The 27,852-nt window shown below is 48.0% G+C and overlaps 10 protein-coding genes and 1 non-coding gene across 12 annotated transcripts; 5 read left to right on the forward strand and 6 right to left on the reverse strand.

Annotated features, from left to right (window-relative positions):
• Positions 1-269: 269 nt before the first annotated feature.
• On the forward strand, positions 270-1,469 carry FOIG_09887 (uncharacterized protein; the record flags this gene model as incomplete). Its single annotated transcript, XM_031210176.1, has 2 exons — positions 270-911; positions 1,005-1,469. 2 exons carry the CDS (start codon positions 270-272, stop codon positions 1,467-1,469), a joined length of 1,107 nt encoding a protein of 368 aa, XP_031060427.1.
• Positions 1,470-1,749: 280 nt separating this feature from the next.
• On the reverse strand, positions 1,750-3,843 carry FOIG_09888 (uncharacterized protein). The gene has a single exon (XM_031210177.1). The coding sequence runs from the start codon at positions 3,703-3,705 to the stop codon at positions 1,963-1,965; it is 1,743 nt and encodes a 580-aa protein (XP_031060428.1). The 5' UTR covers positions 3,706-3,843; the 3' UTR covers positions 1,750-1,962.
• Positions 3,844-6,016: 2,173 nt separating this feature from the next.
• Positions 6,017-8,168, forward strand: FOIG_09889 (uncharacterized protein). The gene has a single exon (XM_031210178.1). It carries the CDS (start codon positions 6,142-6,144, stop codon positions 7,852-7,854), a length of 1,713 nt encoding a protein of 570 aa, XP_031060429.1. The 5' UTR covers positions 6,017-6,141; the 3' UTR covers positions 7,855-8,168.
• Positions 8,169-8,550: 382 nt separating this feature from the next.
• On the forward strand, positions 8,551-9,913 carry FOIG_09890 (uncharacterized protein). The gene has a single exon (XM_031210179.1). It carries the CDS (start codon positions 8,796-8,798, stop codon positions 9,765-9,767), a length of 972 nt encoding a protein of 323 aa, XP_031060430.1. The 5' UTR covers positions 8,551-8,795; the 3' UTR covers positions 9,768-9,913.
• Positions 9,914-10,208: 295 nt separating this feature from the next.
• Positions 10,209-10,303, forward strand: FOIG_09891. Its single transcript has one exon. It is a non-coding gene; the product is annotated as a tRNA-Ile (tRNA).
• Positions 10,304-10,832: 529 nt separating this feature from the next.
• FOIG_09892 (uncharacterized protein) lies at positions 10,833-13,448 on the reverse strand. 2 transcript variants are annotated; one of them, XM_031210180.1, is made up of 4 exons: positions 13,357-13,448; positions 12,767-13,307; positions 11,140-12,717; positions 10,833-11,094 (listed from the first exon to the last, which is right to left on the reverse strand). In XM_031210180.1, the coding sequence occupies exons 1-4, from the start codon at positions 13,389-13,391 to the stop codon at positions 11,038-11,040; spliced, it is 2,211 nt and encodes a 736-aa protein (XP_031060431.1). In that variant the 5' UTR covers positions 13,392-13,448; the 3' UTR covers positions 10,833-11,037. The 2 variants fall into 2 exon arrangements, with proteins under 2 accessions (XP_031060431.1, XP_031060432.1); XM_031210181.1 differs by lacking the exon at positions 13,357-13,448 and having other exon boundaries at positions 12,767-13,329.
• A 288-nt stretch (positions 13,449-13,736) lies between these two features.
• Positions 13,737-15,090, forward strand: FOIG_09893 (uncharacterized protein; the record flags this gene model as incomplete). Its single annotated transcript, XM_031210182.1, has 2 exons — positions 13,737-14,081; positions 14,131-15,090. The coding sequence occupies 2 exons, from the start codon at positions 13,737-13,739 to the stop codon at positions 15,088-15,090; spliced, it is 1,305 nt and encodes a 434-aa protein (XP_031060433.1).
• A 690-nt stretch (positions 15,091-15,780) lies between these two features.
• FOIG_09894 (uncharacterized protein) lies at positions 15,781-16,383 on the reverse strand (the record flags this gene model as incomplete). The annotated part of the gene is made up of 2 exons (XM_031210183.1): positions 15,781-15,951; positions 16,012-16,383. The coding sequence occupies 2 exons, from the start codon at positions 16,381-16,383 to the stop codon at positions 15,781-15,783; spliced, it is 543 nt and encodes a 180-aa protein (XP_031060434.1).
• A 7,143-nt stretch (positions 16,384-23,526) lies between these two features.
• FOIG_09895 (uncharacterized protein) lies at positions 23,527-24,462 on the reverse strand (the record flags this gene model as incomplete). Its single annotated transcript, XM_031210184.1, has 1 exon — positions 23,527-24,462. One exon carries the CDS (start codon positions 24,460-24,462, stop codon positions 23,527-23,529), a length of 936 nt encoding a protein of 311 aa, XP_031060435.1.
• A 618-nt stretch (positions 24,463-25,080) lies between these two features.
• Positions 25,081-26,046, reverse strand: FOIG_09896 (uncharacterized protein; the record flags this gene model as incomplete). The annotated part of the gene is made up of 1 exon (XM_031210185.1): positions 25,081-26,046. One exon carries the CDS (start codon positions 26,044-26,046, stop codon positions 25,081-25,083), a length of 966 nt encoding a protein of 321 aa, XP_031060436.1.
• Positions 26,047-26,517: 471 nt separating this feature from the next.
• On the reverse strand, positions 26,518-27,474 carry FOIG_09897 (uncharacterized protein; the record flags this gene model as incomplete). Its single annotated transcript, XM_031210186.1, has 1 exon — positions 26,518-27,474. One exon carries the CDS (start codon positions 27,472-27,474, stop codon positions 26,518-26,520), a length of 957 nt encoding a protein of 318 aa, XP_031060437.1.
• Between the last annotated feature and the right edge of the window lie 378 nt (positions 27,475-27,852).

Below are 27,852 nucleotides of genomic sequence, written 5' to 3' on the forward strand. Positions count from 1 at the left end.
CATGACTCAATCACAATTGCAGAATTGGAGGAGAGATGGCTTCGACTGAGGAAATATGCAGTCGGTGTCAAGGAAAGAAAAGTCAGAGGGAAGAATTAGGCAACAGAGCACTCCAGCCATGCGATCATGTACCATGTGGATCATTGGTTGTTGGCTCTAATTATTTGAGGCCCGATTACGGCAGCCTGGAAGGTCCCCTTCATCGATTTCGGTAACGCTTTTCGTTTCCTTTTCTGTTCACATACTGACTCGTGGTCCCTTCTGATATCATGGCTACCTCGATCGCATTGCAAGCCCTACCGAGTGAGCTCATCGGTGCCATCTGCAGGCTTCTTCCCAATCGCGACATCAAAAGTCTACGTTTGACCTGCCGATATTGGAGACAGAACTCACTTTTGCGGTTTGACCGCCTCTTTATCTCGGCCAGCCCGCGTAATGTAGAGGTCTTGTTCGCTGTCGCCAATCACGACATCTTTCGACATCGCGCCAAGGAGATCATCTGGGATGATGCTGTCTTGGAGCCTGTTTCAAGTAAGGAAGGCGACGGTCCTTGTGGTTACAGCTCATATGAGACCGATCGGGATGCTGATTCTGAAGAGAAAGGACGAATCTCAAGGCATTTCGTGCGTCTTTGTAGAGACAGTATGTTTGATGGCACGTTGCGTCTGAGGGACAAACCCAAAGAGGTGAGGGAGAAATACATGAAAGGCCAAATGAATGATCTCTTGCCCTCAAGAGAGCCACTGGCCTATTACAGCCGTCTTCTCCAAGAGCAGAGTGACATCCTAGAGTCAGGCGATGACGAAGCTGCGCTTCGGTACGCAGTGCAGAGATTCCCTCGGCTCACAAAGGTTACCGTTACACCAGCGACGGATGGGGTTTTAATCACGCCGCTATATGAAACACCGATGGTTAGAGGTTTCCCTCGCGGTTTTGTGTATCCGATCCCTCGAGGTTGGCCATGTGCTGAAAATGAACATCTGGCTGAGGAAGCTAACCCTTAGGAGGCCGAGGATGAGAAGAGCCAGTGGCGTGGGTTCCGTATCATTACACGGGTCTTGGCCCAGGCTGAGAATTGTCAGATCTCCGAGCTGGTGTTGGACAATAATAAGCTTCCCACTGGACTCAATCACTTTGTGTTTGAGGAGCCAAACGAAGAGTACGATGATCTTTGCAGGACCGTTCAGAGACCCGGCTTTCGACGCATTGTCCTTTCTCTGCTGGTCGGTTATTTCTTCGACTGCGATGCCGAGGACTGGGACTTCTATCGCAACGGGAGAATCTCCAATCTTCTCGCCAAAGCTCCTGATCTCCAAGAGGTCGTGCTACAAACTAATTATCCTGTGGATGCGACCTCATGTAGCGGTAGGATGAAGGATTTTGTCTCCCTAACGAACATTTTCCCTATTGACAAATGGTCAAGCGGTGGTCTAAAGCATTTCGGACTTTCTGAAATGCAAGTAACCTAGGATGATCTTATATGCTTCTTATCAAAGCTTTCATCGACACTTCAATCCATAGAGCTGAGCTTTCTGTCGGTCCTCAACGGGCAAGGAAATCATGCTGGAATTCTAGCCGATATCAGAGATAAGCTGGGCTGGAGACATAGGCCTGTCGATAAGAGGATCAAAATTCGTTTATCTGTGAGGTTGAACCAGCCTGATTTTGGTCAGTATACTTGCTTTGACAATGAAGTGCATGAGTATATTTATGGCGACGAGCCCCCGCCTTTTGGAGTTGATGAGAGAGGCGGAAGTTATGCTATGTTCTCGCTTGGGAAAGGCATTTAGTATGATAAGTTTGATGAGAGCTTTATGATAGTGCTTTGATGGTTTCAACGGGTCCTTGTACTGGTAGACAGGGCATAGACTCAATCCCCCCCCTTCGCGTCCTAGCTGCAATTCCTTTTGAAGTACACTAACCGCCGAGATAACTCAACGAACTTTCTGTCTTATACCACGTCTACTTGTAGAGGCGGCCAGCTCTTTCAGGATCATTCCAGAACTCACACTGCCTTCCCCGACCTCTGTCCTCCTCCACAACAGTAAAGTTCCCAGGATTTACGAGAAGCTGTTTCGCATACCCATTCCCATTTTCGCCCGCCTTATACTGCGGCCACTCCACAGTCCCATCCAATCTCATCTTATTAGGATCACCCGTCAAGACAAAACTGTTGATATACCGATAGTAAATCCGCGCAGTCTCAGGATAAGCAACATGAGGGTCATTCCAGATGTATGCAGCATCAGAGGCGTGAGGAATTCCCTTCCATGACTGCGCAACCAATGGAAAGTCAGGAGTGTTGAAATGAAGACTCCATGTGGGAACTCCTGCCCTTGATGCAGTGACTGCTGTGTGGCGGCTCATGCAGATGTAAGCCATGTCGGACCATGCAGCTGAGATGCGGTTGTACTGAGTGCTATTCGGAGATCCGGCCCATGGGGAGTCGGGGTATGCTACGGGGTCTGGGTATAGCTCGTTGATGAGAGCGAGATCAGTGATGTTGAGACCAGGACTGATTCGATGCCAAAATTGAACAAAGTCGTCGTTGGTTTCCAGGTCACCGGGCGTGTAGTATTTTCCTTCATCAGAGGTATAGGTCGTGATGATGGGAAGATGGTGGAACGTGCCCTCTTCTTCACTCTTAGATCCCGCTTTCTCGATCAATGGACCTCCAATTGACGGCTGCCAAGGCCAGTTCAGTTGATCTTTAGCATCCTCATATGCCTTTGCCGAGTACTCCCTGATCTTTCCTGCAGACGCACTGCGCAGACAACCCATTTGCTCCTTGTCGTCAACGTCGGTGGAGCAGTTGATATACTTCATCAGGCCTGCGAAGTCTTTCTTGTATCTGGGATAGTCGGGACCTGGGAACGATCGAGCTGTCGCTGAACCAGATTGAAGGATCCCGCGCGCGAAAAGAGGCTTGTTCTTATCAGAGCCATAGTTATGGAAGTAGTGGAATGCCGTTGAGTGTGCACCAGCTGATAAGCCTCCAAGTGTGATTTGTCGAGGGTCTCCTCCAAACGAGCTCAAGTGTTTCTGCAGGAACTGCAAGAAGAAGCGCTGGTCTTGCAAGCCAAGATTGAGGAGCCCCTCGCGCTCAAAGAGCTTGCTCGGTAGGAAACCAAACGCATTGAGGCGATAGTTGAACGTAACCACAACAACTGGGTCAGCGGAAGAAGCAACGAAAGAAGCGCCATCAAAGTCTCGTCCTGAGAACGAAGCAAAACCACCACCGTGAATCCAGACCAGCGTTGGTAGTTTCTTGCTGAGCGGCACACCAGGGGTTCGAAAGACATTAAAGTTCAAGCATGCTTCGTCTTGTTCGTCTGGGTTAGGATACATGCGATCCTGCAAGCAAACAGATCGGTATTTTGTAGCGTTCTGTACGCCCTTGAGAGATGGGGGCTGAGACTGGAGAGGACGGAAGCGTCTGTCGCCTACGGGTTGCTCGGCATAGTCAATTCCAAGCCAGGCGTTGACGGGTTGGGGAAGGTTGTCTCCGAGCAAAGTTTTGGATATGTTTGTACCGGCGAAAGATCCATATCCTTGAAGAGTAACTTGTGGTATAGAAGAATTCGCTGCAGCCAGAAATGAGAAGAAAAGAGATCCCAGCAAAACAGCTGGAGACATGAGAGAGTACATTGTATTCGATAATGTCGAATTATCGAGCTGATGCTCCATGATTTGTTGTAAACTCATGGTCTCTTATATACTCAATCTCACTATCGTGAAGGTTGGTATAGTAAAGAGTCGTTTGTAGTGTTTGAGTCGGTTCTGGTCTCGGGCCATGAATCTGGATGCCGAAGCGGAATAAGGTTGAAGCTACCCCGCAGTAGGGTTGACGTTTCGCCTGAACTCGACAAAGCGGGACAAGGCCGTACAGATGGAATAGATAAGATTGCCGAGCTGACCATTCATCTCGAAGACCGTATATCTTGCGTGTTTAAGAACGATGAATAGTTCATGCATGTCTCTCTACAATTTACTGCTTACGGCAATATGATCTGCAAGAACTTGAGTAACCAACCAGGTGGTGCATGTTGATCTCACTATCCGTCTTGAATTGAGAAAGATTAGTTCTTGGCTGAGACAAGAAATGTGTCGACGTATGCCTATAAGCAGTTAGCTTTTGCAAGAGGTTGGTGTGACTTGTAACGGTATTGGCCAGCTAACCGACGGCTGCATCTCACAGCACAGCTACAGTGATGTATCTGAAGTTATTGTCATCATAAAACATTCAGCTATCTCTTCGGCGACCAGAAGTTTCTCCAGTGGCTTGCATTTGCTTCACAATGACTGCACTCGAGAGGAGGCCAGATTGAGAAGCCATATCAATGGTTGAATTTGTCTTGGTGTTGAAGTGTTCTAAAGATCAACAATCGGAAAGCTTCCGGCGGAAGTGTTCTCCGATGGACTCTTGCTGGAAACACGGCCATATGCTGCCAAGGCTCACATTGCTGTCGTCTGGAGGGACTTTCCTTACAGACGACGAGGTAGATATCCCTCGAGTCAAGACAACCCATCTCAAAGTGGGAATGCTAAGAGGATTGTCAAGTCAGTAGCTGACCATGGCCTTGAGATTGCATCTAAGTTAGATAGTGATTCTGAACCCAATACATATCATGTTGACTTAGCACTACATTCTTGCATGGTCAAATTGACTCTCAACTCAACAATGTGCTTGAGTTCGGTGCCGACATTATCCACTAGAACTGCGAGATATACCATCCACACGAGGCGAGGGGATTATGACTATGTTGCCATAAATGTAGCCACAGAAGTCGTCTATACGAACGGTCCCCTGCCTGAGTCTCTCTTCAAGGTCCAGTCGCACTATTTCCAGCAAACTGATAATATGATATGCCTAATAATGATGTCGACGGTGATGGCATACAAAACCATCGATACTAGACAGCTGCAGTGTGTTCAATAACACCTGTAAGAATTAGCTAGCTTTACTTGATATCTTCCCATCAAGGCTCATCCATCCACATCTACGCGCATTGTTTTTCAACCCCCCCCCCTCTCTGGTGAGCTGTCCAGATGCAAGGGGCGAGCACGCGTAAAATCTGCAGTTTTCTTCTCTACTTAAAATAACAATTATTTTACAAGTTCTACGAGACGAGTGCGAACTGTAGCCTTGTTGGGTGGTGACCACCAACAGATCAATTCACGAAATTGGGTAGCACCTGGACACGAACCACCATGCTCATTTAGCCAGCAAGGCTGTTGAGTAAAATCTCGGATAGTTATTCCTTAATGCTAATTATAGATGTACAATATCGCTAGCATGGTCCACAGGCGCTACTCAATTTCATAAAGTAATACGTCTGTTATCCTTGTCTTGAATTAATGAGGTCAGTTAAGTCAGCCCTATCGATATCCCTGTCTTATCGGTATCGATAAGGAAAAGGTACCTTTTACAGAATAAGGAGAGCAACTTTGACGTTGTGGTGCTTTGGTATAGCGTTAGTCGAATGGCGGCCGGCAACCGCATACTTACGGTGTAAAGTCTGGTGTCAGGTCACGATAATGAATTCGACGCCCTTTGTCATGTCTCTAGTGGTCACGCGTGACTGGAAATTGAGCCAACGCTGGGTCGTTATCAGAGGACCCCCGCTTACCCTGTACATTCACTTCAACGTTCATCAGCCCAGTTTTCTACGTCAAGACTGGAGAAAACAGCCATTTCTTTTATCTAGACTATTCTTTCTCAATTTTCTTTTATTATATAATGGCTTGCCTTGTAATATTTCGTCGAGGAAATATCTCAGATGGGTTGGAAGACTTATCACGGTTGATATTTTGATGTCCCATCAATTACCTTGCGACGCCAGCGGGCATCAAGGATCAATGATGTTCCATCCCTAAGGCCGCTTAATTTACCACTTTGGGTATAACTTGAACTCCCCACAGAAGGCCTGCCTCGGCAAAAGAGGTGACGGACCCGGCTACACATGGAGTTTCTGCTACTTTTCCTGATTTGGAATGTGAGCCCGGCAATCAAAGGCGTCAAGATGCGGATTAACGCGGGGATGTCATCGACGCCCTGATTCTTCAAGATATATAAAGCCACTTCATGCTTCAGCATTTATTCCTCTACATTATAGACATAGAACGACATTTACCAACAATATGACACATACAAAGGAAGCAACAGTCCCCCTCGGGGAGTATCTCTTCACGCGTCTCAAGCAACTCAAGATCGGCTCTATTTTCGGCGTTCCCGGCGATTATAACCTCAGATTGCTGGACTACATCAAACCGACTGGTATCAACTGGATCGGAAACTGCAATGAACTTAACGCTGCATACTCTGCAGATGGGTACTCTCGTATTCAAGGCCTCAGCGCTGTGATCACGACTTTCGGCGTAGGCGAACTCTCAGCGATCAATGGCATCGCCGGTGCTTACTCTGAGCGAGCACCAGTCATCCACATCGTCGGTGCACCATCGAGAACCCTCCAGAGTGCAAGGGCCTTGGTGCACCATACGTTCTTGGACGGAGAGTACGGAAGGTTTGCAGAGATGCATCGACATGTTACTGCTGCGCAGACTTGTTTGACGGATGTGCAGACTGCAGCTGATAAGATCGATTGGATTATTGAGCAGGCCATGATCCATCAGAGACCGGTTTATCTGCAGATCCCTGATGATCTGGTTTCAATGCAGGTCTCAACGGCTAATTTTGAGAAGAGGCCTGTTATCCGCCCGGCGCCGTCCACTGCTGAGATCGGCGCGAAAACGGTTGACAAGATCTTGCAGCGTATTTACTCTGCTACCAAGCCTCTCATCTATGTTGACGGCGAGAGTCGCAGTATCGGCGCTATTGACGAGATCAACAAGCTTATCAATACTACTAATTGGCCAACCTGGACAACGGCATTTGGAAAAGGTCTCATCAGCGAGGAGTTGCCCAACGTCCATGGCGTATACCTGGCCGATGACGGAGATAAGGTGTCGCACGACTATTTCAAGTCTTCCGATCTGATCTTGTTCTTCGGTCCACACATGAGTAACATCAACACTGGCATCTTCAAGGCGATTCCGGAGGAGAGTGTGACGGTTTCGTTTTCGCCTGGTCAGATCAAGATTGCTGGTGAGGTCATTCGCGACGTGGACCCTCGACAGTATCTTCAAAAGATCGTCAGCCAGTTTGACTCTTCAAGACTTGCCAAGATTGAAAGTCCTGCCATCGCGACAAAGGCGCCAGCTGAGCCCTCGCCGTCGGACGCTCTCAACCAAGCTCAGTTCTATCACTACGTGAACCCCATGTTCAGTCGCGGCGATATTGTTCTGACCGAAACTGGTACTGCTGCGACTGGCGGAAAGGCCTTCAAGCTTCCCCAAGGCTGTAGCTACTTCACATGCGTGACATGGCTATCGATCGGATACATGCTCCCCGCCACACTCGGTGCAGCGCTAGCCCAACGGGATATGCAAGGTTCTCAGCGAGCAGTTCTGTTTATCGGCGACGGAAGTCTACAAATGACTGCCCAAGAGATCAGCACAATGATCAAGCAAAAGCTCAACGTAATCATCTTCGTCATCAACAACAACGGATACACAATTGAGCGGGCCATTCATGGGAGGAATGCGGATTACAACGACATTTCGCCGTGGAACCACCAACATGCCCTTGGGCTGTTTGGATTGAGCAGAGAAGATGCATCGAAGCGATATTTCTCAGCAAAGACATTCGCGGAATTGAGAACGGCGTTGGACTCGAAAGTGGTACAGGATAGCGAAGGCGTCACGATGATTGAAGTCTTCATGGGCCAAGAAGATTGCACTGGCGAGTTAAAGGAATTGCTGGACAGGCAAATGGCACGAGAAAAGAGCCAGTAGATCAGTGGAGCAGATACGGCCGGAATATATTTTTACTGATTCAACAAGTTCTAGTAAGCTTACTTGTATCAGCTCAGAAAGCCACAACGTGTCTCACCCAATCATGAAGTTTGAGACTTTTACATCCAATCGTCCGTAAACGCTCTCCCGCCGCTGAATTATCCGTCCAGGGGCCGGCAACACCAGATGAAACTCAAAAACGCTAGTCTCGTTCGGATAAGCCGGCAGACCCAATATTCCAGCAAAGTTCTGTAGCTTGGTAGTCTGTAGTGATGATGTCGTAGTGGAGGTGTTGACTACACGACAAGGTTAAATTGCTTGATCTAAATAAAGTAGAAGATCACTGTTTACGAGGGTTAATTTAAAGCATGAAAATCATGAGGCTGACAAGAACCAAGATTTCTCTTTTAACCACAAATCAAGGATGCATAAATCATCAGCTGGGCGCTAAGAATAAGTTCAGCTAGCGCAGGTACAGTACGTTTAGCCTAGCGCAGGGGGAAAGGGGATGAGATGACTCGTCGTATAGCACACGGGATAATCCCTGCCGCTTGTCGCCCGCTTCCTCGGCGAGCCGTATAGCAAGGACCAATGGGGTTGGCGAGGAGTGGCCGAGTTCCGGACCCATTGAGATGGTAAATTACTTGTTCGTATTGAAAACCTGTTGCTGTAAATAAACACGAGCTTTTTGGTGGTTCCTGATCCCCGCAATTTGCTAGACGGGAGTGGACTCTGGGCATCGATCGGTTTCGGCATCGGTAGTAACGTTCACCTCAGCTGAGGCGAAGACAGCTTTATAAACCCCCATCCCCTACTGACTTCTACTCTTCTTTTTTCTCATCCCATCCACGACAAAACACTCTCGTTTACAGTCCAACTTTTTCGTGCTCTCAAAACACTTACACTCGCTTAAGCTTATACCAGCACCAAAATCGTTCAAAATGGGTTTCATCAAGTCCGCCTCCATCGCCAGCGTCCTCATCGGCGCTGCCACCGCCTCTCCCCACTATGCTCCTCCCTCCAACGAGACCGTCCACTACACCACTGAGGTCGTCACTCACCTGACCACCTACTGCCCCGGTGCCACCACCCTCACCTACGGCGACAAGACCTACACCGTCACCGAGGCCACCACCCTCACCATCGAGGACTGCTCTTGCACCGTCACCAAGCCCGTTGCTACCGGCACCGGCTATGCTGCTCCTCCCAAGCCCACTCACGCCAAGGACTGCGCTGAGATGTGCTCTGACAAGTACGATGACTGCCGTGTCGCCCCCAACGCCAACATGGCTACCTGCGCTGCTGAGTACGCTGCCTGCCTGAACTACAACCCCTGGGAGAGCGGCAAGTTCGTCAAGCCTACCTCTTGCCACGCTGGTGGAAAGCCCACTGCTGTCTACACCACTGAGGTTGTCACCGCTGTCACCACCTACTGCCCTGAGGCCACCACCCTCACCTACGGCAACAAGACCATCCCCGTCACTGCTCCCGGCACCGTCACCGTCCCTGACTGCCACTTCACCACCACCAAGCCTATTGTTCCTACTGGCTATGCTCCCCCCAAGCCCTCTTCTCCCGCCGAGAACAAGGACTGTGCTGAGAAGTGCTCCGACGCCTACAACAAGTGCCGCACTGGTGCTGACGCTAACATGTCTTACTGCGCTGCTACCTACTCTGAGTGCCTTGGCTACTCTCCCTTCAACGGTGAGGGTTCTCTCGTCACCCCCACTGCTTGCTCTGTTGCTCCCGTTGCTACCAAGCCTGCTACCGCCCCCGCCTACAACCCCCCTGCCGGTACCCAGCCCGCTGGTGCTCCTCCTGCTACCACCCCTACTCACGTCGTCACTGCTGGTGCCGCCCAGGTTGTCCCTGCCGGTATCATTGCCGTCGTTGGTGCTCTTGCCATGCTCTAAATGGTTTAATGGTGTGATTGTTTGAAGGGAGGAGGTGGATGGTGGACTTTTTTACTTCACCCATATGTAATTTGTGCTAGATCTATCGCATATACTTATAGACAACTGAAATACGATTTGGTACTTTAAATGCTTCTATTCCCCAGTGATGTCCTCAACTCAAGTCTTACAGTCCCATATCCATTTGAGCTCTCGAAACTTCTGAGTCACGACAGTAATCCTAATTAGCTGCACTTCAACCGTAACGAGACTTTGCCCGTGAATTGCTGGCCGGGCATCGAGGTTCATGAGGATGTGAAGGTGACGATTGCACCATCGATGTCGGTGCTCGCAACTCCACAACCAATACAGATCTGTGAGATCAGCTACATCCGCCTCGTCCCAACTCCACAGCAAGCTTGTGAACTCTGGTGAGACTTTGTCCACCAATCAAAACTGGTGGCTTCCGTAGCTCAGTTGGTTAGAGCGTCGTACTAATACTTCAATCCGAGTGTTCGGTAATGCGAAGGTCTCAGGTTCAAGCCCTGGCGGGAGCAATCCCAACGCCATCCAGTTCTTCTTTTTGCCATTTGTGATGTCTGGCATTGATGTTCTGTTGAGAGATGGATGAACCAGAGTTGTTGGAGTTGAGGTTTTGGTGCTGTTATGTGATTGGATCAATGGAGAGAAAGGTGGGGCTTTTCTTTTGTGCAGATTCAATGTGAACTGACAAACGCTGATAGACAGCATCTAACTGGAACGAATGAATAATAAATAGTACCATGTGCTTGGAGACACAGTCAATTGACGTAAGTAGCTGAAGATAGGATTGCATGCAGGTGATTTGTCTTGCCAAAGTCACTGCTGTCATGAACATGCACTAAATGTATACACTTCACTTCCGTGGTGTCCAGTGCCTAAATCTATTCTTGTGCATGACTGATGGTGCAATAACACGATTACTCGTCGGACTTGATTTATGCTGTTATGCATCATCAACTTCCACGTCAATGACCTCCCGACTAAGCTTTGAACAGAACCGCGCAACACCGACGTATTTCGTATGCAACGCATACCCTTAAAGCGACATATGATTTATCCATTCTTTAGGCTATCTAGACAATGCCATATAGAATAACGCCCAGCGCCGTTGTGAGGAAACGCTTAGCTCGATGGCTTGCGTGTGGTATGCCCAGAACCACTGACACTCAAATCTCACGACGTAATCCACCATCTGTACTCCCTGAGTACGTTACAAGTTCGGCTGAATACAGTATGTGCTTCGAAGGAATCAAAATATCCATGCCATCGGATCCGAAACTCCATCATCAAGAAAATCGTCAACCATCTGTCAATGTCAGCAATGATTGAACATCTCGGGCAACGCACTCACCAGAGAATCCCAGTCATCCATAAAGCTAAGATCAATTTCCTGTAAACCTTGAATCTCTGTACCTTCAGGTTGTAATTGAGCTAGAAGCGATTCAAACACTACCAATGCGTCTTGCATCGCCTCTTCACCATCTTTCACTATGGACTCAACGATCTCAGTTTCGTATAAGTGTCGCATGATGCCCTTGATTTGTGCCATCAAGATCGACAGCATGAGATATCCTTTAACATTGGTCTCGCCCGCTTCAATGGTTCGCAAGTTCCATGATTTCGAGTCCTCCATGACGTTCAACAAGTCTGGTCGAACTGGTGCCAAGGAAAAGCCGTCGTCCTCTTGGACCGTACTCCTCAGTTCAAGGACGAGTAAAGTACCGGACTGCCATGCTGAGAGCCGAAAGAACCCGGAGCTGCATGTGACGAGACGCGCGAATTGTTGCTTGTCTGGAGAGGTTGCCCCGCCGGCACTATCTGAGGATACAGTGGACCACATTCTGAAAGCTGACTCGACCGTCATCTTCCGTGAGAAGGCATAGCTCGGTTCTTGTAAAGAGAGTCCATAGTAAGGAAAGTGAAGTGCGCAGAGATACCGACGCATGATGAAGTCACCTACAGAAAGCTCAAACTCCGTTGGTGAGTTTTGGCCCTTCTTACAGTCCTTCAACACCCGATTGGCTTCCTTGTATGAAGCTTTCAGTTCTGCATCAAGACGCAATGTCTCTTGGTATGATTCGCCAGACCTGAGGTCATTGAGTAGCTTGACAACTTTGAGACGAGACGCAAATGTCATTCGCAATGCCCTTGGCGTCGAAACTTGAGTAAAGACACTGTCAGGTCTAGGGGTTGCACTGTCGATAATGATCTGGTCATCGTCAAAATTCCCAGGCGGCTCAGTATCGAATTCTCCTTCTGTGATCATTGGTGGTCCACCAGACGAGAGACTTGACTGAAGGCAGAGTTCCAGTATCGTGTTCCAGAGTCTTCGTCGCATCTCACAAGCCATTGTCGTAGTTTTCAATAACAGTGCGGGATCTCTGTGCAGGCCCATCGACACGGCGGTCCTGAGGAGTGAACCGCATGCGATCCAGGACGATTCCCCTCCCACGGAGACCATCTCCCGGGCAAGAACAAGCAGAATATTTGTCTGAAGAAATTGAACACCAAGTCTTGATTTGAACTCTGGCTCTGATATCCACGTCTGAACTTCGTATATCCATTGAACGGCCGAGGCCCGTAACGAGAAATTGTCATCGTAGGTCGTCGCGCCCAGCGCAAGCACCAATTTGAGCTGAGCCACAAAATCCCTATCTGACTCAACATCAGAGGTCCACAGAGCATCATACTTGTTCCTAAATGTCGGTATGTGAAGTATACGATACACCTTCTCTATACCTTTCAGGTAACACTCGACGAGACTGTCGCAAACTGCTTTGGATGCCAATTCAGTGGTGAGTGGTGTCGGCCATGCTGGCGCACGTAGTGCTTTGATGCGCTTTGCCATAGTCTTGCACTTCTGAACTGCGACAACAAGACCTGAGGTCTCAGTTGCGTACTGGTCAATTGCTTCTATAATGTCTCTGAGCTATTCTTTGTTAGCATCTGCGAATGCGAATTGAAGTATCGCGCCTTACCAATGGTAATCCACAGACAAAATGGCTTCGCCCGAAGAACCGCGACTTGTGAGAGATGGCTCGAGGCGTTGCTAATGCGCCAACATGTTGTCCTTGAGAGTGCAGGTGAAACGTTCCGCCCAATCTTGATGATGAGGTTTCAAGTGTTGAAGCTGGCGTTGAGACATGCGATTGCGATGGTACTGCAGTGGTTGATGATAATTGGCCCTCAAGTTGACGCACTCTGTTTCGCAGGATGTCGAGTTCCTGAACAGACGATTGACTGACTGGTGTCGGCGCACCTGTTGAAGAGCTTGCTGCTCCTGTGCTCACACCAGGTAATCCAGAGTTTGCGCTTGCGACAAGATCTTCAGGTGTTGGTAATGAGAGAAATGCATTGAAGTCTCCCCCAATATCGGCGACATGATCTTGACCTGTTGTGCTTCTTTCAGCTGGAGGGGGATTCTCGTAGACGCAATCGCCTTTTCTTGCCCGCATGCAATTGCTACACGGCGATCCTCGGTTGCAGCGCATCTTGCGCTTCCGGCAAAGATTGCAGGACCTGAGAGAACATTAGCCATGCCTTGATACAATGAAATAGAGTCAGGTACACAGCTGGTCTTCGTCGTCGACGCACAGTTTCCATTTTGGCGGTCTCTGATAATGTTGATTTGCGAGAAGGCCTTGGGATGCGGAGAATTGTGTAATTGAAGTGGTGAGAAATGCGTTTCTGGTGCTAATGGTTGTCCATTTGCCGGTTCCAGGCCTAACTCCGAGTGCGATCCCGACTCCGTTAGATCGTCATTGGCCAATCCTCATATACGCATGATAGGAGCTAGTAGGCGACTTGGCTCCTTGGCCGTCCTGTTCAACATAAAAGGAGTATGGGAACTGGAAATATGAATAAGGAATATTTCATGTCACAGAGATCTTCGATTGAAGAATCTCTTACTAAGACACTACTTCGGCATCATTTTCGCTGTCCCTTATCATGACCAATAAGGACGACACCAAGAGGCTTCAGGACCGACCACTTTCTGATTTTGGCAACAATATGGACCAAGCGGAGAAGATAGTAGCTAGCGGCCCTCTTGATCTTTCACATGCGCCAGATGGCGGTCTCCAAGCGTGGCTGGTCGCAGCTGGATCAGCTTGCATATTCTTCTCATGCCTCGGTTTCGCCAATTCTTTCGGTGTTCTCCAAGAATACTACATGACTCACCAACTTCGAGGACACTCAGAGGATGCAATCGCTTGGATCGGTTCAATTTCGACATTCATACAATTCGCTGTTGGGGCTTTGAGTGGCCCCATGTTTGATCGTTATGGTTCTTGGGTACGTTTTCAAACGCATCATGAGATGATTCAGGCTAATTGTTTCTTAGGTCCTTCGCCCAGCCGCTGTTGCGTATGTCTTTGCGACCATGATGACGAGTTTATGCACCGAATATTGGCATTTCATGCTTGCTCAAGGTATTCTCATGGGCACTGCAATGGCATTCCTCCAGATCCCCGCTTTCGCTGCCGTTTCCCAATACTTTGACAAGAAAAGAGCTGCAGCTCTCGGAATAGCCGTTTCAGGCTCCTCTATCGGCGGAGTTGTCTTTCCGATCGCATTGTCAAAGATGTTGAACGATTCGTCTCTTGGTTTTGGCTGGTCCATTCGCATCATGGGCTTTGTCATGATACCTCTCATGTCCTTTTCATGCATCGCGATCAGACCCCGTTTGCCAAGTATAAAGACCTCGTTCTTCTTAATTGCACCTTTCAAGGACCCTTTGTATTTGCTTGTGATCGGGTCACTGTTCTTTCTCTTCATCGGCATGTTTGCTCCGCTCTTCTTCATCCCGACTTACGCAGTCTCACGAGGCGTCAACCCCACGCTGGCATCATATCTACTTGCAATCACGAACGCGGCGTCAACCTTTGGCCGCATAATTCTTGGAGTACTGGCAGACAAATATGGTCGTCTAAACATGTACTCTCTTGGAGGACTGTGCACGGGGGTTGTCATTCTCTGCATGAACGAAGCAAAGACCACAGCAGCCTTGGTGGTTTATGCTCTGGTATTTGGCTTTTGTTCCGGAACAATCATCTCTGGCGTGTCAGCAGCCTTCACACTCGTGTCAAAGGATCCGAGAAATAACGGGACTTATATGGGAATGGGACTGGCTGTGAGCTCTCTTGCAGCTTTGATCGGTCCGCCTGTCAACGGTGTTCTTGTCAGCAAGTATGGAGGTTTCTTTCAGGTCTCTGTTTTCAGTGGTGTCATGTGCTTGTTTGGTGGATGTCTTGCTACTGTGGCCAAGATGTGGACAGAAAAGGGGATATTTGGTCGGATCTGAGCCAGCTCTGGTATCACTATGGTATGATCATTGAAGCATACCCGCGGTACTTCACAAACTGTATTATATTCTACAAAACATGTCTTCTGGTATGTCCGGAAAATACTTGCCATGATGTCCTTGTAGCTGTTCGTCTTTCTCGGTAGTTTAATCACATGGCCCTACCAGCAACGTATCTTAACCGATTAGTAGCTTCTCGGCTTGTTCAGAGTCCCTACTTAGATGGGAAATACAACCTAATTTTGCCGTTAACATCTGTAACACTCTCCTCTACTCTATATAGGAGGATGATCTCAACTGTTTATGTAGCAACCTCTCTGGTAACATGTATTAAAGCCAAGACGACCTGCGTGCAGTGTGTGTCCGACTCATGCTATACCATTAAGAGTAAAATCATCCTGTAAAAAGTGAATCTGGGCCCAGATCATGGGTTTCCGCGACACCGATGCAAAGCGAGATGCCCAACGCTAACTTGCTGTCTGGAATGGGGAGATACACCTTTCAGGTCAACTATAAATGCAAGTTTAGTGAATGCTGAATGTGGAAATACACGAGACAATGGACTTACATAAAATGACAAATTCGCTGTAGAATACAGCAGTCTCAGCGTAGATTCCGTTGGGAATAGGAGAATGAATAGTACATGTCTGCTCCCCCAGATGTAGAGCCTTAATGCATCTCAAAGTTATATCAATTAGCGTTCTGATCTGAAATCACTCCCGCATTATGGCAGACGATACTCGTAGGTCGGTATGTGTCGAGGAGCCCCCAGGTTGTGGTGAGATCCATCCTCGAGATGGAGATCATCATGAAGACAGCCCAGAAGCCTTTTTCGGGATCGGCTACATCTCCTTGAACACCCTGGTGCAGTCATACCTTCCAGCATCAGGCCTACTGAAGCTGACACATGCCGACTATTACCTGAGACTGAGTGGTAATAACGCCGAATAACCTCGGCACCTGCAGCGTGGCGTGGACGCAGTGCTGTGGGTAGGATTGTCGACCATGGAGATAGTGTTGAAGAACGTGATGTGAGTTGTGACAAGTACGCTTCCTACATATCCTATCATGTGCGCTGGGAGGCTCCAACATGCGTCCTGTAAGATTCGCTGAGGTGATCGAGAAGTTGGCGAGTTGTGTAGTAAGACTTAGCATTTCTGTCACATCTACTTCGTCTCGGCTCTCATTTGTAGTTGCAGACTGGTCTCGATAATCTCCAGAATAGGTTGTGACAGTAGTTACATCACCCACGATGATATCCGAAGACTGCTCTGAATGATGGTCGACAGACATTTTTATAAATCAGAGAAGAAGTCTGGAAACAATGCGTCTTTGTTGTGGATTTTGTCGAGATGCACTTATTCCGTGTTCTTCTTGCAAGATTTATCGAAAGAAAATATAGCATGAACGAAAGACGAGATTCAAACTTTATATAACTTGGTTTATCTTTCGTAGGGAATCAGTACAAACCCTGGACTTTTCAGTAACTTTTGAAACATTTCTACTTTTGTAAGCTCACGAGATGAACGATCTACGAGAACCAGGACCAAGTCTCTGCAGTGTTGTGATGTTTTCACCCGGAATGGACATAAGAAAGTCAAGAGTATCGCCTATACTTCTGATGAAGGGTAAAAAGAAAACTAATTCCAGCTCAAGTCATGGACGCACGAGATGGGCCTCGTACACTTTCACAAGTCAAAATCTAATTTGGGGCTGGGAGGCGGCATTACTTCTTGTAACGACGGATAGTACGGCGAATTGTTCCGATAGAACCGATCCCCATACCTCATACATAGAAAGTGTTCGTTCCTAGGTTGCCGGCGATACAGAGAGAGACCGGCGAGTAGAGTCATTGAGTCAAGCGCGTTATGACTCTCCAAATCGGTCTGTGACAAAGTGCGTTAATCGTCAGCGCCGGACGGGACCATCTCGCCACGAATACGCCTGTTTCTACTACTAGCAACTTTACATGTATTTCTAAATGATAGAAGTCTCATGATCAGCGTCTAAAAACGTTCCAGAAATTCTCAAAGATACCCGTCGACTGGTAAAGGAAAAGTCGGAGGCGGATTGAGCATATGACGAGATGGCACAGAGAGGATTCGGCTTCGCTAGCTCGATAGCCGAAACTAATCAAGGCCGATAACAATATCCCAGGGCTTCATTCATTCTACCCTCTCACTAACAGAGCAATAAACTCTTCTTCCAGTCTTTGTCTCCAGTTCTGTGTAGTTTTGTGTCAAGCAGTTCGATGCACAACTTTAGGTCCGAATCTCACAAAGACCATGCTTTAGTTGGCCAAAGCTTACACAAACGAGGTCTTGCGGAGTTAAGGGCACCGTGTCAAACTGTTCTTGTGAGCGAAGAGAGTTGCTGAGCCACCGCAACGAAACTTCAGAATGGTACTGCAATACCGAGGCGGAAAAAGGCTGCGAACTCTGTTGCAAAGCTGATATCAAAGCTCAACATCATCCAAGACTTATACTAATCTCCTTATAGCTAGTTATCTTTCTTAGTGGTTTCTACACTCAACTTTGCATAGCATGCTCGTGAAAGGCGACTATATCCATCTTGATTTAACAGGCTTTTTTTATCTGATGACGACCTGCTTTTGTGCCACCCAGGAGGACTATGGCTCTAGCAGGTCAATCCTTTCATGGAACGTGTTAGGTGGCCATGGTATTGGAGCCTTGGCCAAATCACTGTCACTTTAAAGCCACTTATGTCGTTCATGCCCCTGCCTTGAAAGCCACTCATGCTGTTCATACGCTATAGAAAAGAATTGGACGGATCTGCGGTGATAATTGAACCACAACGTGTGGTGGCGTGTGAGACGGAGATGTGAGCACTTCTAACCTCGAGGCTATCTCCTGAAGGTCCGAACAGCAGGAAGGTTGCTGAGTATATGTGCGGAGCACAACTGAAGAGGCCTCTCGGTGATTGGGCATATGGATATAATGTCATAAATGTCAATATGAGCTGAATCTAGAATAAAGGCTACCTCCCATTAGTACAGTGATTATTGGGCCAACCAAAGGCATTGACCAAAAACTGACCCTAAAAGAACCAAGGATTCAACAGGAATATTGACGCCCAAGGGTCCTCAACTTCCCGTAGTAGTGCCAGAATGGTAATGCGGTTGGAGGGAGAGGTCGTTGTTCACTTCCTTTAGTAAGTGCTTGACTTTTATTAACGTCCTTTGGGACTCGGGAAGATGTTGGTTCTCCTTACTGTCACCGTCATCTTCGAATCAAGTAAGTCGTGTTATGGATTGTGATTGTGTTTGTGGCTATTGCAGCTTGACCATCAGGACGTTCATGACGAATGGGAAAAAGATTTAACAGCGGCTGGAAATACCTCAGCTCCCACTAGATCTTGGCCAGAAGCAAGATTGCCTTCGCTGTATAAGTAGATGACAGAGGTGTTATGTATCAGCTCTGCGACGGTAGACGTGTCATGCCACAATGGTTCCACAAATCAAGATGATGCAAGGTTGTTTCTTGTACAGAAGTATGGGTCGTTTGCATGTTTGCAAAGCCCGGTCTTCACGTGTCGTTGCTCTTCAACCATAGCCTCCTACGGGGGTTGGGACGGGCTGCCTCGATGAAGCTGCTTTTCGCGCTCTGAGACATGTCATCATTCCTGTGCTCGGCGTCTCAATCCTTCTGAAGCAACAATAGAACGGTCGGCTTAGACGATCGTTGAATTGATGGAGAAAAGAGCATGTCCTTCTCAAAGTGCCGAATAGAGACCCTTCCACGAGGCTGGTGAGCTTCACAAGTGACCGGAGTCGCTTGTAAGCTGGAGAGATCGCTCGGCCCACAGCACCTTTGGAACGAAAGAATGAATAGAGTGAGCTTTGAAAATCGTGTTAAGCCGAGACTGGTAAGACATGACCAGAAGCATATGTTGGCGTCATACGGAGTCCCACGCTACGTCTCTTCGACCCCTCTCATTTCCTAGTTGAAGAAGCATCGCTATGATGCATGAGATGTCAGTCACTGTCTGCCTAGTGCAAAGCGGAAACGCGTGAAACAATCATGCTACTTTTGAGGTAGGATTGTAGTCACCAAGGCGCAAGTCTCTGACATCACCTACCAGCAATTGCAAGAAACTAATGGCTTGGGTATGAGCAGGTTTTGTTGCATGCATAGTTGGTATGTTGCCTGGATGGTGTTTTTGAGGAGTGGTCGAGATTCAGTCGGGCTGACAGTTGATGCTTGCATCGAGCGGCTGATCTCGAAGAAGACCAAGACGTTTGTCAAGCTGCATTAGCGAGCCCGGGTCCCGCATCGATGTCTTTGTAAAATGTCTTGAGTGTGCATTTCTCGGTGCTGATTTAAACTCTCAACCACAAGTCCCAACTGCAAATAACACATCCGGCTAATAACTTAGACAACTAGGCAAAGAAGAATCCTGGAGGGTTATGGCGAGTTCGAATCTGATGCACAAAGCGGCGATGGGCGTAGGTTGCGGCGCCTTGGGACGGAAGCAATGATATCTGGAGGGCTCCATTGAACGACCGACAGCGAGTGGAATGACAGAAAGCATGGCAGGGGTGTGAAGGTGAATGAGGTCTCAGGTTGCTGTGATATCTCAGTATAGCGCAGTTGATGGACAGATCCTGGCGTTCTGGTAAGCCGTATAATCGTCGCCTCTTCACTTGATCAATGTCTTGATGCGCCTAAGATTTACCTCAATTTCGTCGAAGCTTTTTCGTTTGTTAACCCAGTATTGTTATGATTCTCGTGGTGACGTAGGACCGTTGTTGTGGTAGGTAAAATTGACGAACAAGCGCTGTGAAAGGGTGCCTCGAAACATCTTGAGGAGATGCTGTTCACGACTCGAGTAGAGATGTCATATGCGCGTGTTGATTTCAGTGACCGTGCCAGCTATGAGAAGCATCGGATTCAAAGGTACTTGTTGCTTCGCTATCTTCAGACGTAGTTGTATGCTTGGTCAAAGGACTCGATGGATTCAATGGATTCGATGGGCTGAAGCATCGGGATCCTATGGTGTTGTGTGCTCAGACTCCTTGGGCGTTAATTCGATTTGACAGACCAGAAAGATGATGCTTGCATCGCGCCCATTGAATCATGTTCATTGTGCGAAAATATCTAATTATTTCGCAGAGACTACCCTCTTATTGATTATGCTTGGCCGGTTATGTCCTAGCACGACGAGGGCGGCGGCTGAAGGGACCTGTATCAAAGAGACAGCCATCGCAACGATCGGTTGGCTTTTGGGAGAGAAGTGGAGCGATGGACAAGAAATGTTAATGTTTTGTGTATCACGGGAGTTCGTTCGTTGGCCGGGACGGAGAGTCTGCTGAGGGGTGACTTTGAGGACCGATATTGACGGCTCGTATCGTGTTCTCTCGATGTATCAGATTTGACAATACTCGCCGAGGGCACGCAAGTGGTCAAGCATCGCTTCATGTTCAGAATCGGCAATTGGAGACATCGCGAGGATTGAAGACACACGAGGTTCTCACAGTGCTGACACAGGGTCTAGGCGAGTAAACTGAATGTTAGCACCTTGCTTCAACACATAACTAGGGATTATGGAACACCCACAAATGATGACAGTGGTAATGCAGTCGATCATAGTCAAGCCCAAACTCACCCATAGCCACAAGGCGCTTCTGACCCGATGCTAGGGCCTCTGTCACCAAAGAAGTCAAGTCTCTGATGAGTTTACCAGTCTTTGTTGGGCAAGGGGGGTGCTCTTCCGAGAGGTGGACGGCTTCAACATAGCTTGACGTTCTGGAAGAGCTGCGGAGGCAAGTGGGTCGCAATCGGTTCAGCTTCAGTGCTTGATGCGGCCCTGAAAATCGGCATCATGTATTATTTGACGCTCTGGGAAGATTAATTTCCACTCGTACCGTCAGTGCTTACCAGAAGGTGATCGCGATTGAAGACATTGGGGCCACTGGTGAACTTGAGACACAAATTCCACTCATCCCAACTAGCTAGGAGTCGTTGTCATGCCTCTGATCAGCAAACACTCAACCTCTCCCAGATGCTTATCCAATCTTCCCCGAATGGTAAGTCATCCAGAGTAGTTTGCTCAAGTCTTGCTTAATTTGTTGAGGCGCACAATTGGCATCGGCACTCAGCCGGATTGTTTTCTATTGCAACGGGTGCGAACGTGAAGGCACAAAGATGGCTACCTTGCCTTTGGGCATTGCCGTGGAGCCCGCGATGGGTATTGGCGCTCGACCGAATTGTTTGGGCGCTTTGGGGATGCTTGAAAATGGCGTTTTGATGAGGCGCGTTGTTGAACAAGAGTTGTTGATGGGGCAAAGGAAAGGCAAGTGTGGATGAAGGAGAGAAATGAATGAAGTCGTGATCAAGGTAGCCGAAGCTCGTTTGGGTCAGTGAGTCAGGAACGCGCTGGACTTGCTGACTGGCAGTGACAGGCACCTTAGCACTGTGCAAGAACGGGCCATTTGTTCCGCCACGTCTACCACTCCATCTACGGAAAAGTTATGCTGAAGCTCGCCTAAACTTAGGAGTGACTTTAGAGGGGCTTAGGCCTAAGCTTTGCAAAATTTATGCCTTTCTCATCTAACAACCAGCCTAAACTGCCCGGGTCTGTGAAAGAGTGCCTCTGCCAGCTGTGTTCTGTGGTATGAAAGGACTCGTCTCCATCCTCTAGAATCCCGTACAGCTGCATGCTCACCACCTTATGGTTCTATGGTCTTCTGGTGTTCAGAGCGGGTTGCCCGAGGATTCTTTTCTTGCCAACCTTGAATGTAGTTTGATCCGGCGAGGGCCTCGTATTGGTGGAGATGTAGCTAGTGCATCAGAAGCTCGCAAGATTACAGATGGATCTGCCCCCCTTGGAAGCAGAATCACCAAATAATGTCCATCATTTTCTGGTTGTCTTTAGTAAATAAACTGATCATAGCCCAAGCGGTCAACTCAGTCTCCTTTCTGCCAATGCAGTGAATTATCTACGGATATTTTCCTTTATGAGCTTTTGGGAAGCTACTCATGCGCCTGGAAACATTGGGAACATACTCCGTATCGTATTGCGCTGCCCTTCTTTCGAGGGCTTGACATGACAGGACCTCTGACTCGGTAATGTCTGGAGTATTCCGATTGGGGGCCATAATGCTCTTACACTGGTGCTGTGAGAAGCAGGTAATAGGAAGAATCACGCACAGTAAGCTCATGTGGGTGTCGTAGATCAATAGCGAGGTTTACAACACGTTGGACCACGTTTTATGACTTGATTAATCCATCTTGGGCATCATTATGGATGCAATTCTATTGACTTTCATCGAGTGGTCCTCCCTATCTTTCCCTTCATGTCGTAATAGTGAAAGTATGGACCAGATATTACCGGGTCTCTAAGCTGGAGGTTCTCGCCGTCTCCAAACCAAATGAAACTTTCTTCTTTCACGAGATCGTGTGACACATGCGTGAGTAACACAATTTACTTCTTCTGCTAGGTCACCAAATGCGGCATCTGTGAGCGCTCAACTTTACTGTCGTGAGAAAATGGAGGGTAGTGGACGCTGGCTGTCCCGCTTCACAATAATGTTGAGAAGTTCTTCCGGAGCGAGGTGCTGGCCCTCATGCCAACGACGGAAGACACTCTTGGACGTAATACTGTGTAGCAATTGGTTAGTCATTATGGTATAATGTCTGAGTTGTTAGCTAGATGTGTTATTTGCAGTTGAGGCTTCTGGCTGAGAGCTTAAATCAGCAGAGAGAACTTAGGACGTAATACTGGTCAGCTTGCTGCCTGTTAGCATGTCGAGTAGACTAATAAACCAAGCTAAAGGCCTGGCGCATCCATAGAAGAAATTAAGTTGCACGTATTCGTGATCGGAATCAAGGGATACTGGATTATCGCCAGTTGGAACTTTTATGATCTCCGTTCCATAAACCATGCTTGTCGATGAGTAGAAGGTGAGATGCGACTGGTGGGTTATTCTCATGGTCCAATATGATTCTGATTAGAAATTGCAAGGACGGATGATAGTCTTCAGTGCAGTAATCTGGGGCGAAGCTCTCGATCATCAAGTTCCAGGAGGGATCAAACTCGAGGGCAATCCTGCCCTGGGCATTGCTATAGCAGCGGTCCCATGGCACTTTTATATGTAGTTGAGATTTAATGGTTATTGCACCAACTCTGCGGTAGCAAAACCTTGAATTATAAAGGCGCGAGCGTCTGATATGTGAGGGTTAAACTTAACAAAGTCATCTTGCGACCCACGACTTTAGCTTTAGATCTTGCACCTTGTTGACAAGCCAACGAAACATTGGTAGAATGAGATCATGTGAACAAACCACCGAAAATGGATACCCTCGAGTATCTTGCTCAGGTCTTGTTGATTGCTTACGCAAGTTATACCAACTCTGCTACCATCATCTGTACGTTGAGATCCAGGTCCGCCATGCGCTTTGGTATGGACCGGTGACGCTATTTACGGATCATTGGAACTTGTTTGTCCCGTCTCAGAACTGGTATAAAGAAGTCAGTATCGAGGAGGTGAGCCCTGCTATGCCACTTGCGAGCCTCATTTAATTTCCTCATGAACAAGTAACTGAGATCATCAGCAAAGTAGTCCATAGGGCTGCTCCGAAGAGGGATATGTGTACTGGAGCTCAGAAGTGATCCCAGTTCCACGTACTCCTGGCCGGAATCGAAGATCCTACCTCCACCATGCCCTTCAGTGTCATATGATTGCCATTCAGATACATCGTCGATCAACATAACCTTTGATTGGCCAGGAAAATCGTCGGGCGCAACCTCAAAAAGTAGCCTGATCATGAAAGCCAGTGAGGGAGAGAAGTCACGGAGAACAGTGGCGAAGCAGGCATTCTCCAGTTCTTCGTCCCAAGATGGGTCAAACTTGACACCAATGTTCCGAGATTTCTTCATTGGCTTTCGACCTCGAGCATCTTCGGTATGAAGATATATCGGTTTCCAAGGTCTCAGAAGAGACTCCCATGAATCGGTGGTGACGAAGCATATGTCCTCAGTGAGATCTATAACTTGGTCCCGGGGCAAAGAATCGCTTTTCTGGGGGGAAACTACCCTCATGCAACGCCGCGGGCGTGGAAACCCGAGGTAAAGATCTTCGAACTTTCTTACAGCATCATGAGACTCCCTACAAGCTGTCCATAGCCCTACATGCCATATATAGGAATGCCATGTGTAGCCAGATCTGTTGCTTGGATCGTCGGTCTTCCAATCGTAGTCCCGAGGCCAGATGTTTCTATTTTCGTCCATATACAGATAGTGAATATTCCTGCGCCTCTCTCTCGGTCTCAGCTGCAAGCAGGCATCTTGCCAGATTTGCTCGTGCAGCTCAAAAGGTAGTCGGAGAAATGAGTGGAATGTGGTGGTGTCCATGATGAGCTTCAGGCGTCGGCTGTTACTGGCGGCTTAAGTGTTGGTTGACGGATAAAGAAAAAGGAGAGAGTCGGACTAGAGGTGCTTGTTTCCAGACAGTTACGACTCTGAGATTTTATACGCGAGACTCTCCGGAGCGAGTCAGTGTCCCAAAGAAGCTTTCTTGGATATTGTAAATCATTGGATGGGCACGTGCGTGATGCATCTATTCGTTTTCGCCTGAACCTTAAAGTCAAAGTTGATCGGATAATGGTGGCACCTTGAACTGTAAAATTTCCAAAGTGTCATTCACCAAAAGCGAGATGATAGAAATACCCTTCAGAGTTCCTACATTGAGAGTAATTTGCAGATACCACATACAGAAGCTTTTACCTATGAACCTTGAATCTCCCAACACTTTACAAGACCAGTACTGTCTTCTAATCCCCAAATCAGCTTTCCATCACATATCCCATGGAGACAATGTCTCAACAAAGTCCAAGCAGAATCCTGCCGCTTAAGCCCAAGATACAAAAACTGTGCAAAACACCACATCCAATCTAAACCACTGTCTCTATCGTACAGCCAGTTTTTCCCTTACGGGTTTCCCATTTGACGAAGTTACCGAGGCAGGCTATTTCATCTTGGGCGGAACAGCATTGCCTCTTGTAGTCTTGGGCACCACCTCGTTATCACGCCTGACCAAGACCCGCACCAACTTCCGCACAGACAGCCCATCAGGCGGAAGCCCGTAATCACCCAAGCCCAAGGGGTTGTCTTTCGTTTCCAGGTCAATCTGTGTTTAAGAAGTCGATTAACCTGGTCCAAGAACCTGAGCATAGGGGCGCTTCGGGCAAGACGATTCGTGGCTAGAGGATTGCTTGGGTCGATCTGGATATACTGGTGTTTGCAGTCGTAATACACCGAGGGTTCCTCAGCGTTGCTAACACTTTTCCAGCCAGAGTATCTGTCGATTAGATGGATGACCGACGGTAGACTTCTTTGCTGAGTTGCTATTTCGCAAAAGACTTTGATGGCGAAGGCTAAAGTGGGTGATAAGCGGTCCGTCAGTCGATATTTGTCGAGACCGGCCAGTTCAGAGGTCCAATCCGTGTCAAACTCGATAGCATATTCATAAATATAAATATCGCTGCGCCTCGTGAAGAGTTTGAACCGAGCTAGGAGGCTATGATTGCCCGGAGTAATGCAGAACATATCCCTGGGGGACGTAGCCATGAGCCAGGGCTCATATGCTTCTAGTTTTCGACCCCACCCATTCCAAATCACATCTACTCCCTCTTCAATGCCATAAAACCATTTCCTCAGACCGGCGTTCACCTGCTTGTCCACATCGTCCGGATATCCTTTGGAGCAGGGGTCTTTGAACAAGCGTTTTCGCATGACCTCACGAGACTCTTTGCAAGCCATCCACAAACCGGCGTGCCAGAGGAAGACAGACCGGTTGGTGGGGTGAGGTTTATTCCAACTGCAGTCTACAGGAATAAAATCGCCCTTATTGTCAAGGCTTACTAGTTTTTGCCGTATGTGTGCTTCTCTTGGGCCTCTGGCTTTGGATTTGCTGCGCCAAGACCAACCCAGTTCCATGTTGAAGAGTCGTAAAAGTACGTTGTCCATTTTCGGATTGCTGACTCCCAGATTTGTAGTCGGAGCTCACACGGGAGCTGCGAGAAGAGATGGAAAGTTTGGGGGGGCATTATCCGAAGCTTGTCGGTCTTGATGGAGTACGCTTCGGAGTTCAGTTAAGAATTAACAAGCTCTAATCCATAATAAACACATCAGTAATGCAAAACCTTGTTGTAAAAGCATATAAGCAATTCACCCAAGAAACGCACTATTCATCAAAAAGCTTTCCCAGGAATATCGATCTTGAACCATCCTATTCGGTTTCTGTGACTTCTCGACCAAAGACCCTGTTCCACCCAAGTCTCTGAGGCGAGCCACTACACAAGTACCAGAAGCCGCCTTTCAGTACAACATGTTTGTTCTCTCCCCGTCGAAGATTGTGCCCGAATGGCCGAAGTTGTCATAGACACTCTCCGAAGTGCGGTTGACACCTCACTCCTTTGCAGCTCCGGCTTCATTTTGCCGCAAAGTTATGATAGAAAAATAGTCCCTTAAAACGAATTTTGGCATATGGTAGAGATGAGAAGAGCTCAAATTCTGGAGCTTGCTCAGCTTGTCCTCTAGCAGTCTGTCCAGATGGTCGAAGAATTCGAGAACAGGGCTATGACAAAGGATCTGTGCAGAAGATGAGCCAGGTTTCATGCTAATCTCTACATATTTGTGATCACGGTCATAAAATGTGTCAAGACCAAGTTGTGTCGTGTCATCGTTTATCCATCGAGCATTCCTGTCGATAAGCCTGATGGTTGGCGTGGTGAAATGCCTGGTATGTGCTGCCTCGAAGACCAGCCTGAGCATAAAAGCCAGCGAAGGAAGGAACTTTTTTATGGGGTAGTAGTTGTCATGCTGTGATAGCTGGATGTTCCAAGAAGGCTTGAATTCGAAGGCGAGTCTTTTGAATTTTCGGAGTGGGTAATAGTTCCCACAGCACGCAGCTCGCCCTGCCCTGTTTAATGCGACACAGAAAATATCTTGCGAGGGATAGATGACCATTTTCTGTTCCTGTCCTTCATCAATAGGAGGAATTATTGATACAGGCTCTCTCCCCGCGTACGATTCGCGGCCCCTCAAGGCGAACTCCAAAGTGGTAGGGTTAAGTACATCAGAGTAGCTAGATTCGGCGTCTTGCTGCAGCTGATGCTTCATTGCAGCTGCTCGGGAGTCCCAGCACGCCGTCCAGAGACCTTGTTCCAATTCGTAACCTGACCTTGCTCTCTGGAATTCGTCTTTGGCGGTTTTATCCAGTGGAACCGGAAATCCGCCATGGTCAAGGCCGATGTAGTGCAGACCACCGGGAATGGCTTTGGGTGAGCGAAATGAGGATTCCCATACCTGCAGCTGGATTTCGGGGGGCAGTTCTGGGAATTTATGAAAGGTTGAGGGTGCCATTGTATGTCGACTTTGGGTAGATAAAAGAAGGTGAGATTTCACCATGCTTGGTAGAATGCCTTTATTTGTGGGAGGGTTCACAACAAGGGCTTTGTTTGTGGAAAAATTTAACTTTTGACGGTCATTGGCACGCGATGCTGGTATCATGAGCCAGAACCTTGATACTTTCTGCGGCCTCATTTGTCCGGTCGATTAACTCAAAATAACACTTTCATAAGCCCAGTTCAGGCAGTGTAGACTAACAGCTACACTCACAATTTCCCGCGGCATCATTTCTTGCTGGGGATGGCTACTACTCTGTAATTACTTGACAAAAGGGCGACTAGACTAATCGTTGTACGTTCAATAACTACCAAAAAGGGAATGCGAGTGAGCGAA

Source organism: Fusarium odoratissimum, assembly GCF_000260195.1.
Source record: "Fusarium odoratissimum NRRL 54006 unplaced genomic scaffold supercont1.16, whole genome shotgun sequence".
In the NCBI taxonomy this organism is placed as follows: domain Eukaryota; kingdom Fungi; phylum Ascomycota; class Sordariomycetes; order Hypocreales; family Nectriaceae; genus Fusarium; species Fusarium odoratissimum.

Excerpts from the sequence above, each read along its gene's own strand:
- FOIG_09888 (XM_031210177.1), bottom strand. The coding sequence starts at position 3,705 with ATGAGTTTACAACAAATCATGGAGCATCAGCTCGATAATTCGACATTA.
- FOIG_09889 (XM_031210178.1), top strand. The coding sequence starts at position 6,142 with ATGACACATACAAAGGAAGCAACAGTCCCCCTCGGGGAGTATCTCTTC.
- FOIG_09892 (XM_031210180.1), bottom strand. The coding sequence starts at position 13,391 with ATGGAAACTGTGCGTCGACGACGAAGACCAGCTGT. Across the intron at positions 13,308-13,356 it reads CGACGACGAAGACCAGCTGT|GTCCTGCAATCTTTGCCGGA; the intron begins GTACCTGACTCT and ends ATGTTCTCTCAG. Across the intron at positions 11,095-11,139 it reads TGGATGACTGGGATTCTCTG|ATGGTTGACGATTTTCTTGA; the intron begins GTGAGTGCGTTG and ends TGACATTGACAG.
- FOIG_09890 (XM_031210179.1), top strand. The coding sequence starts at position 8,796 with ATGGGTTTCATCAAGTCCGCCTCCATCGCCAGCGTCCTCATCGGCGCT.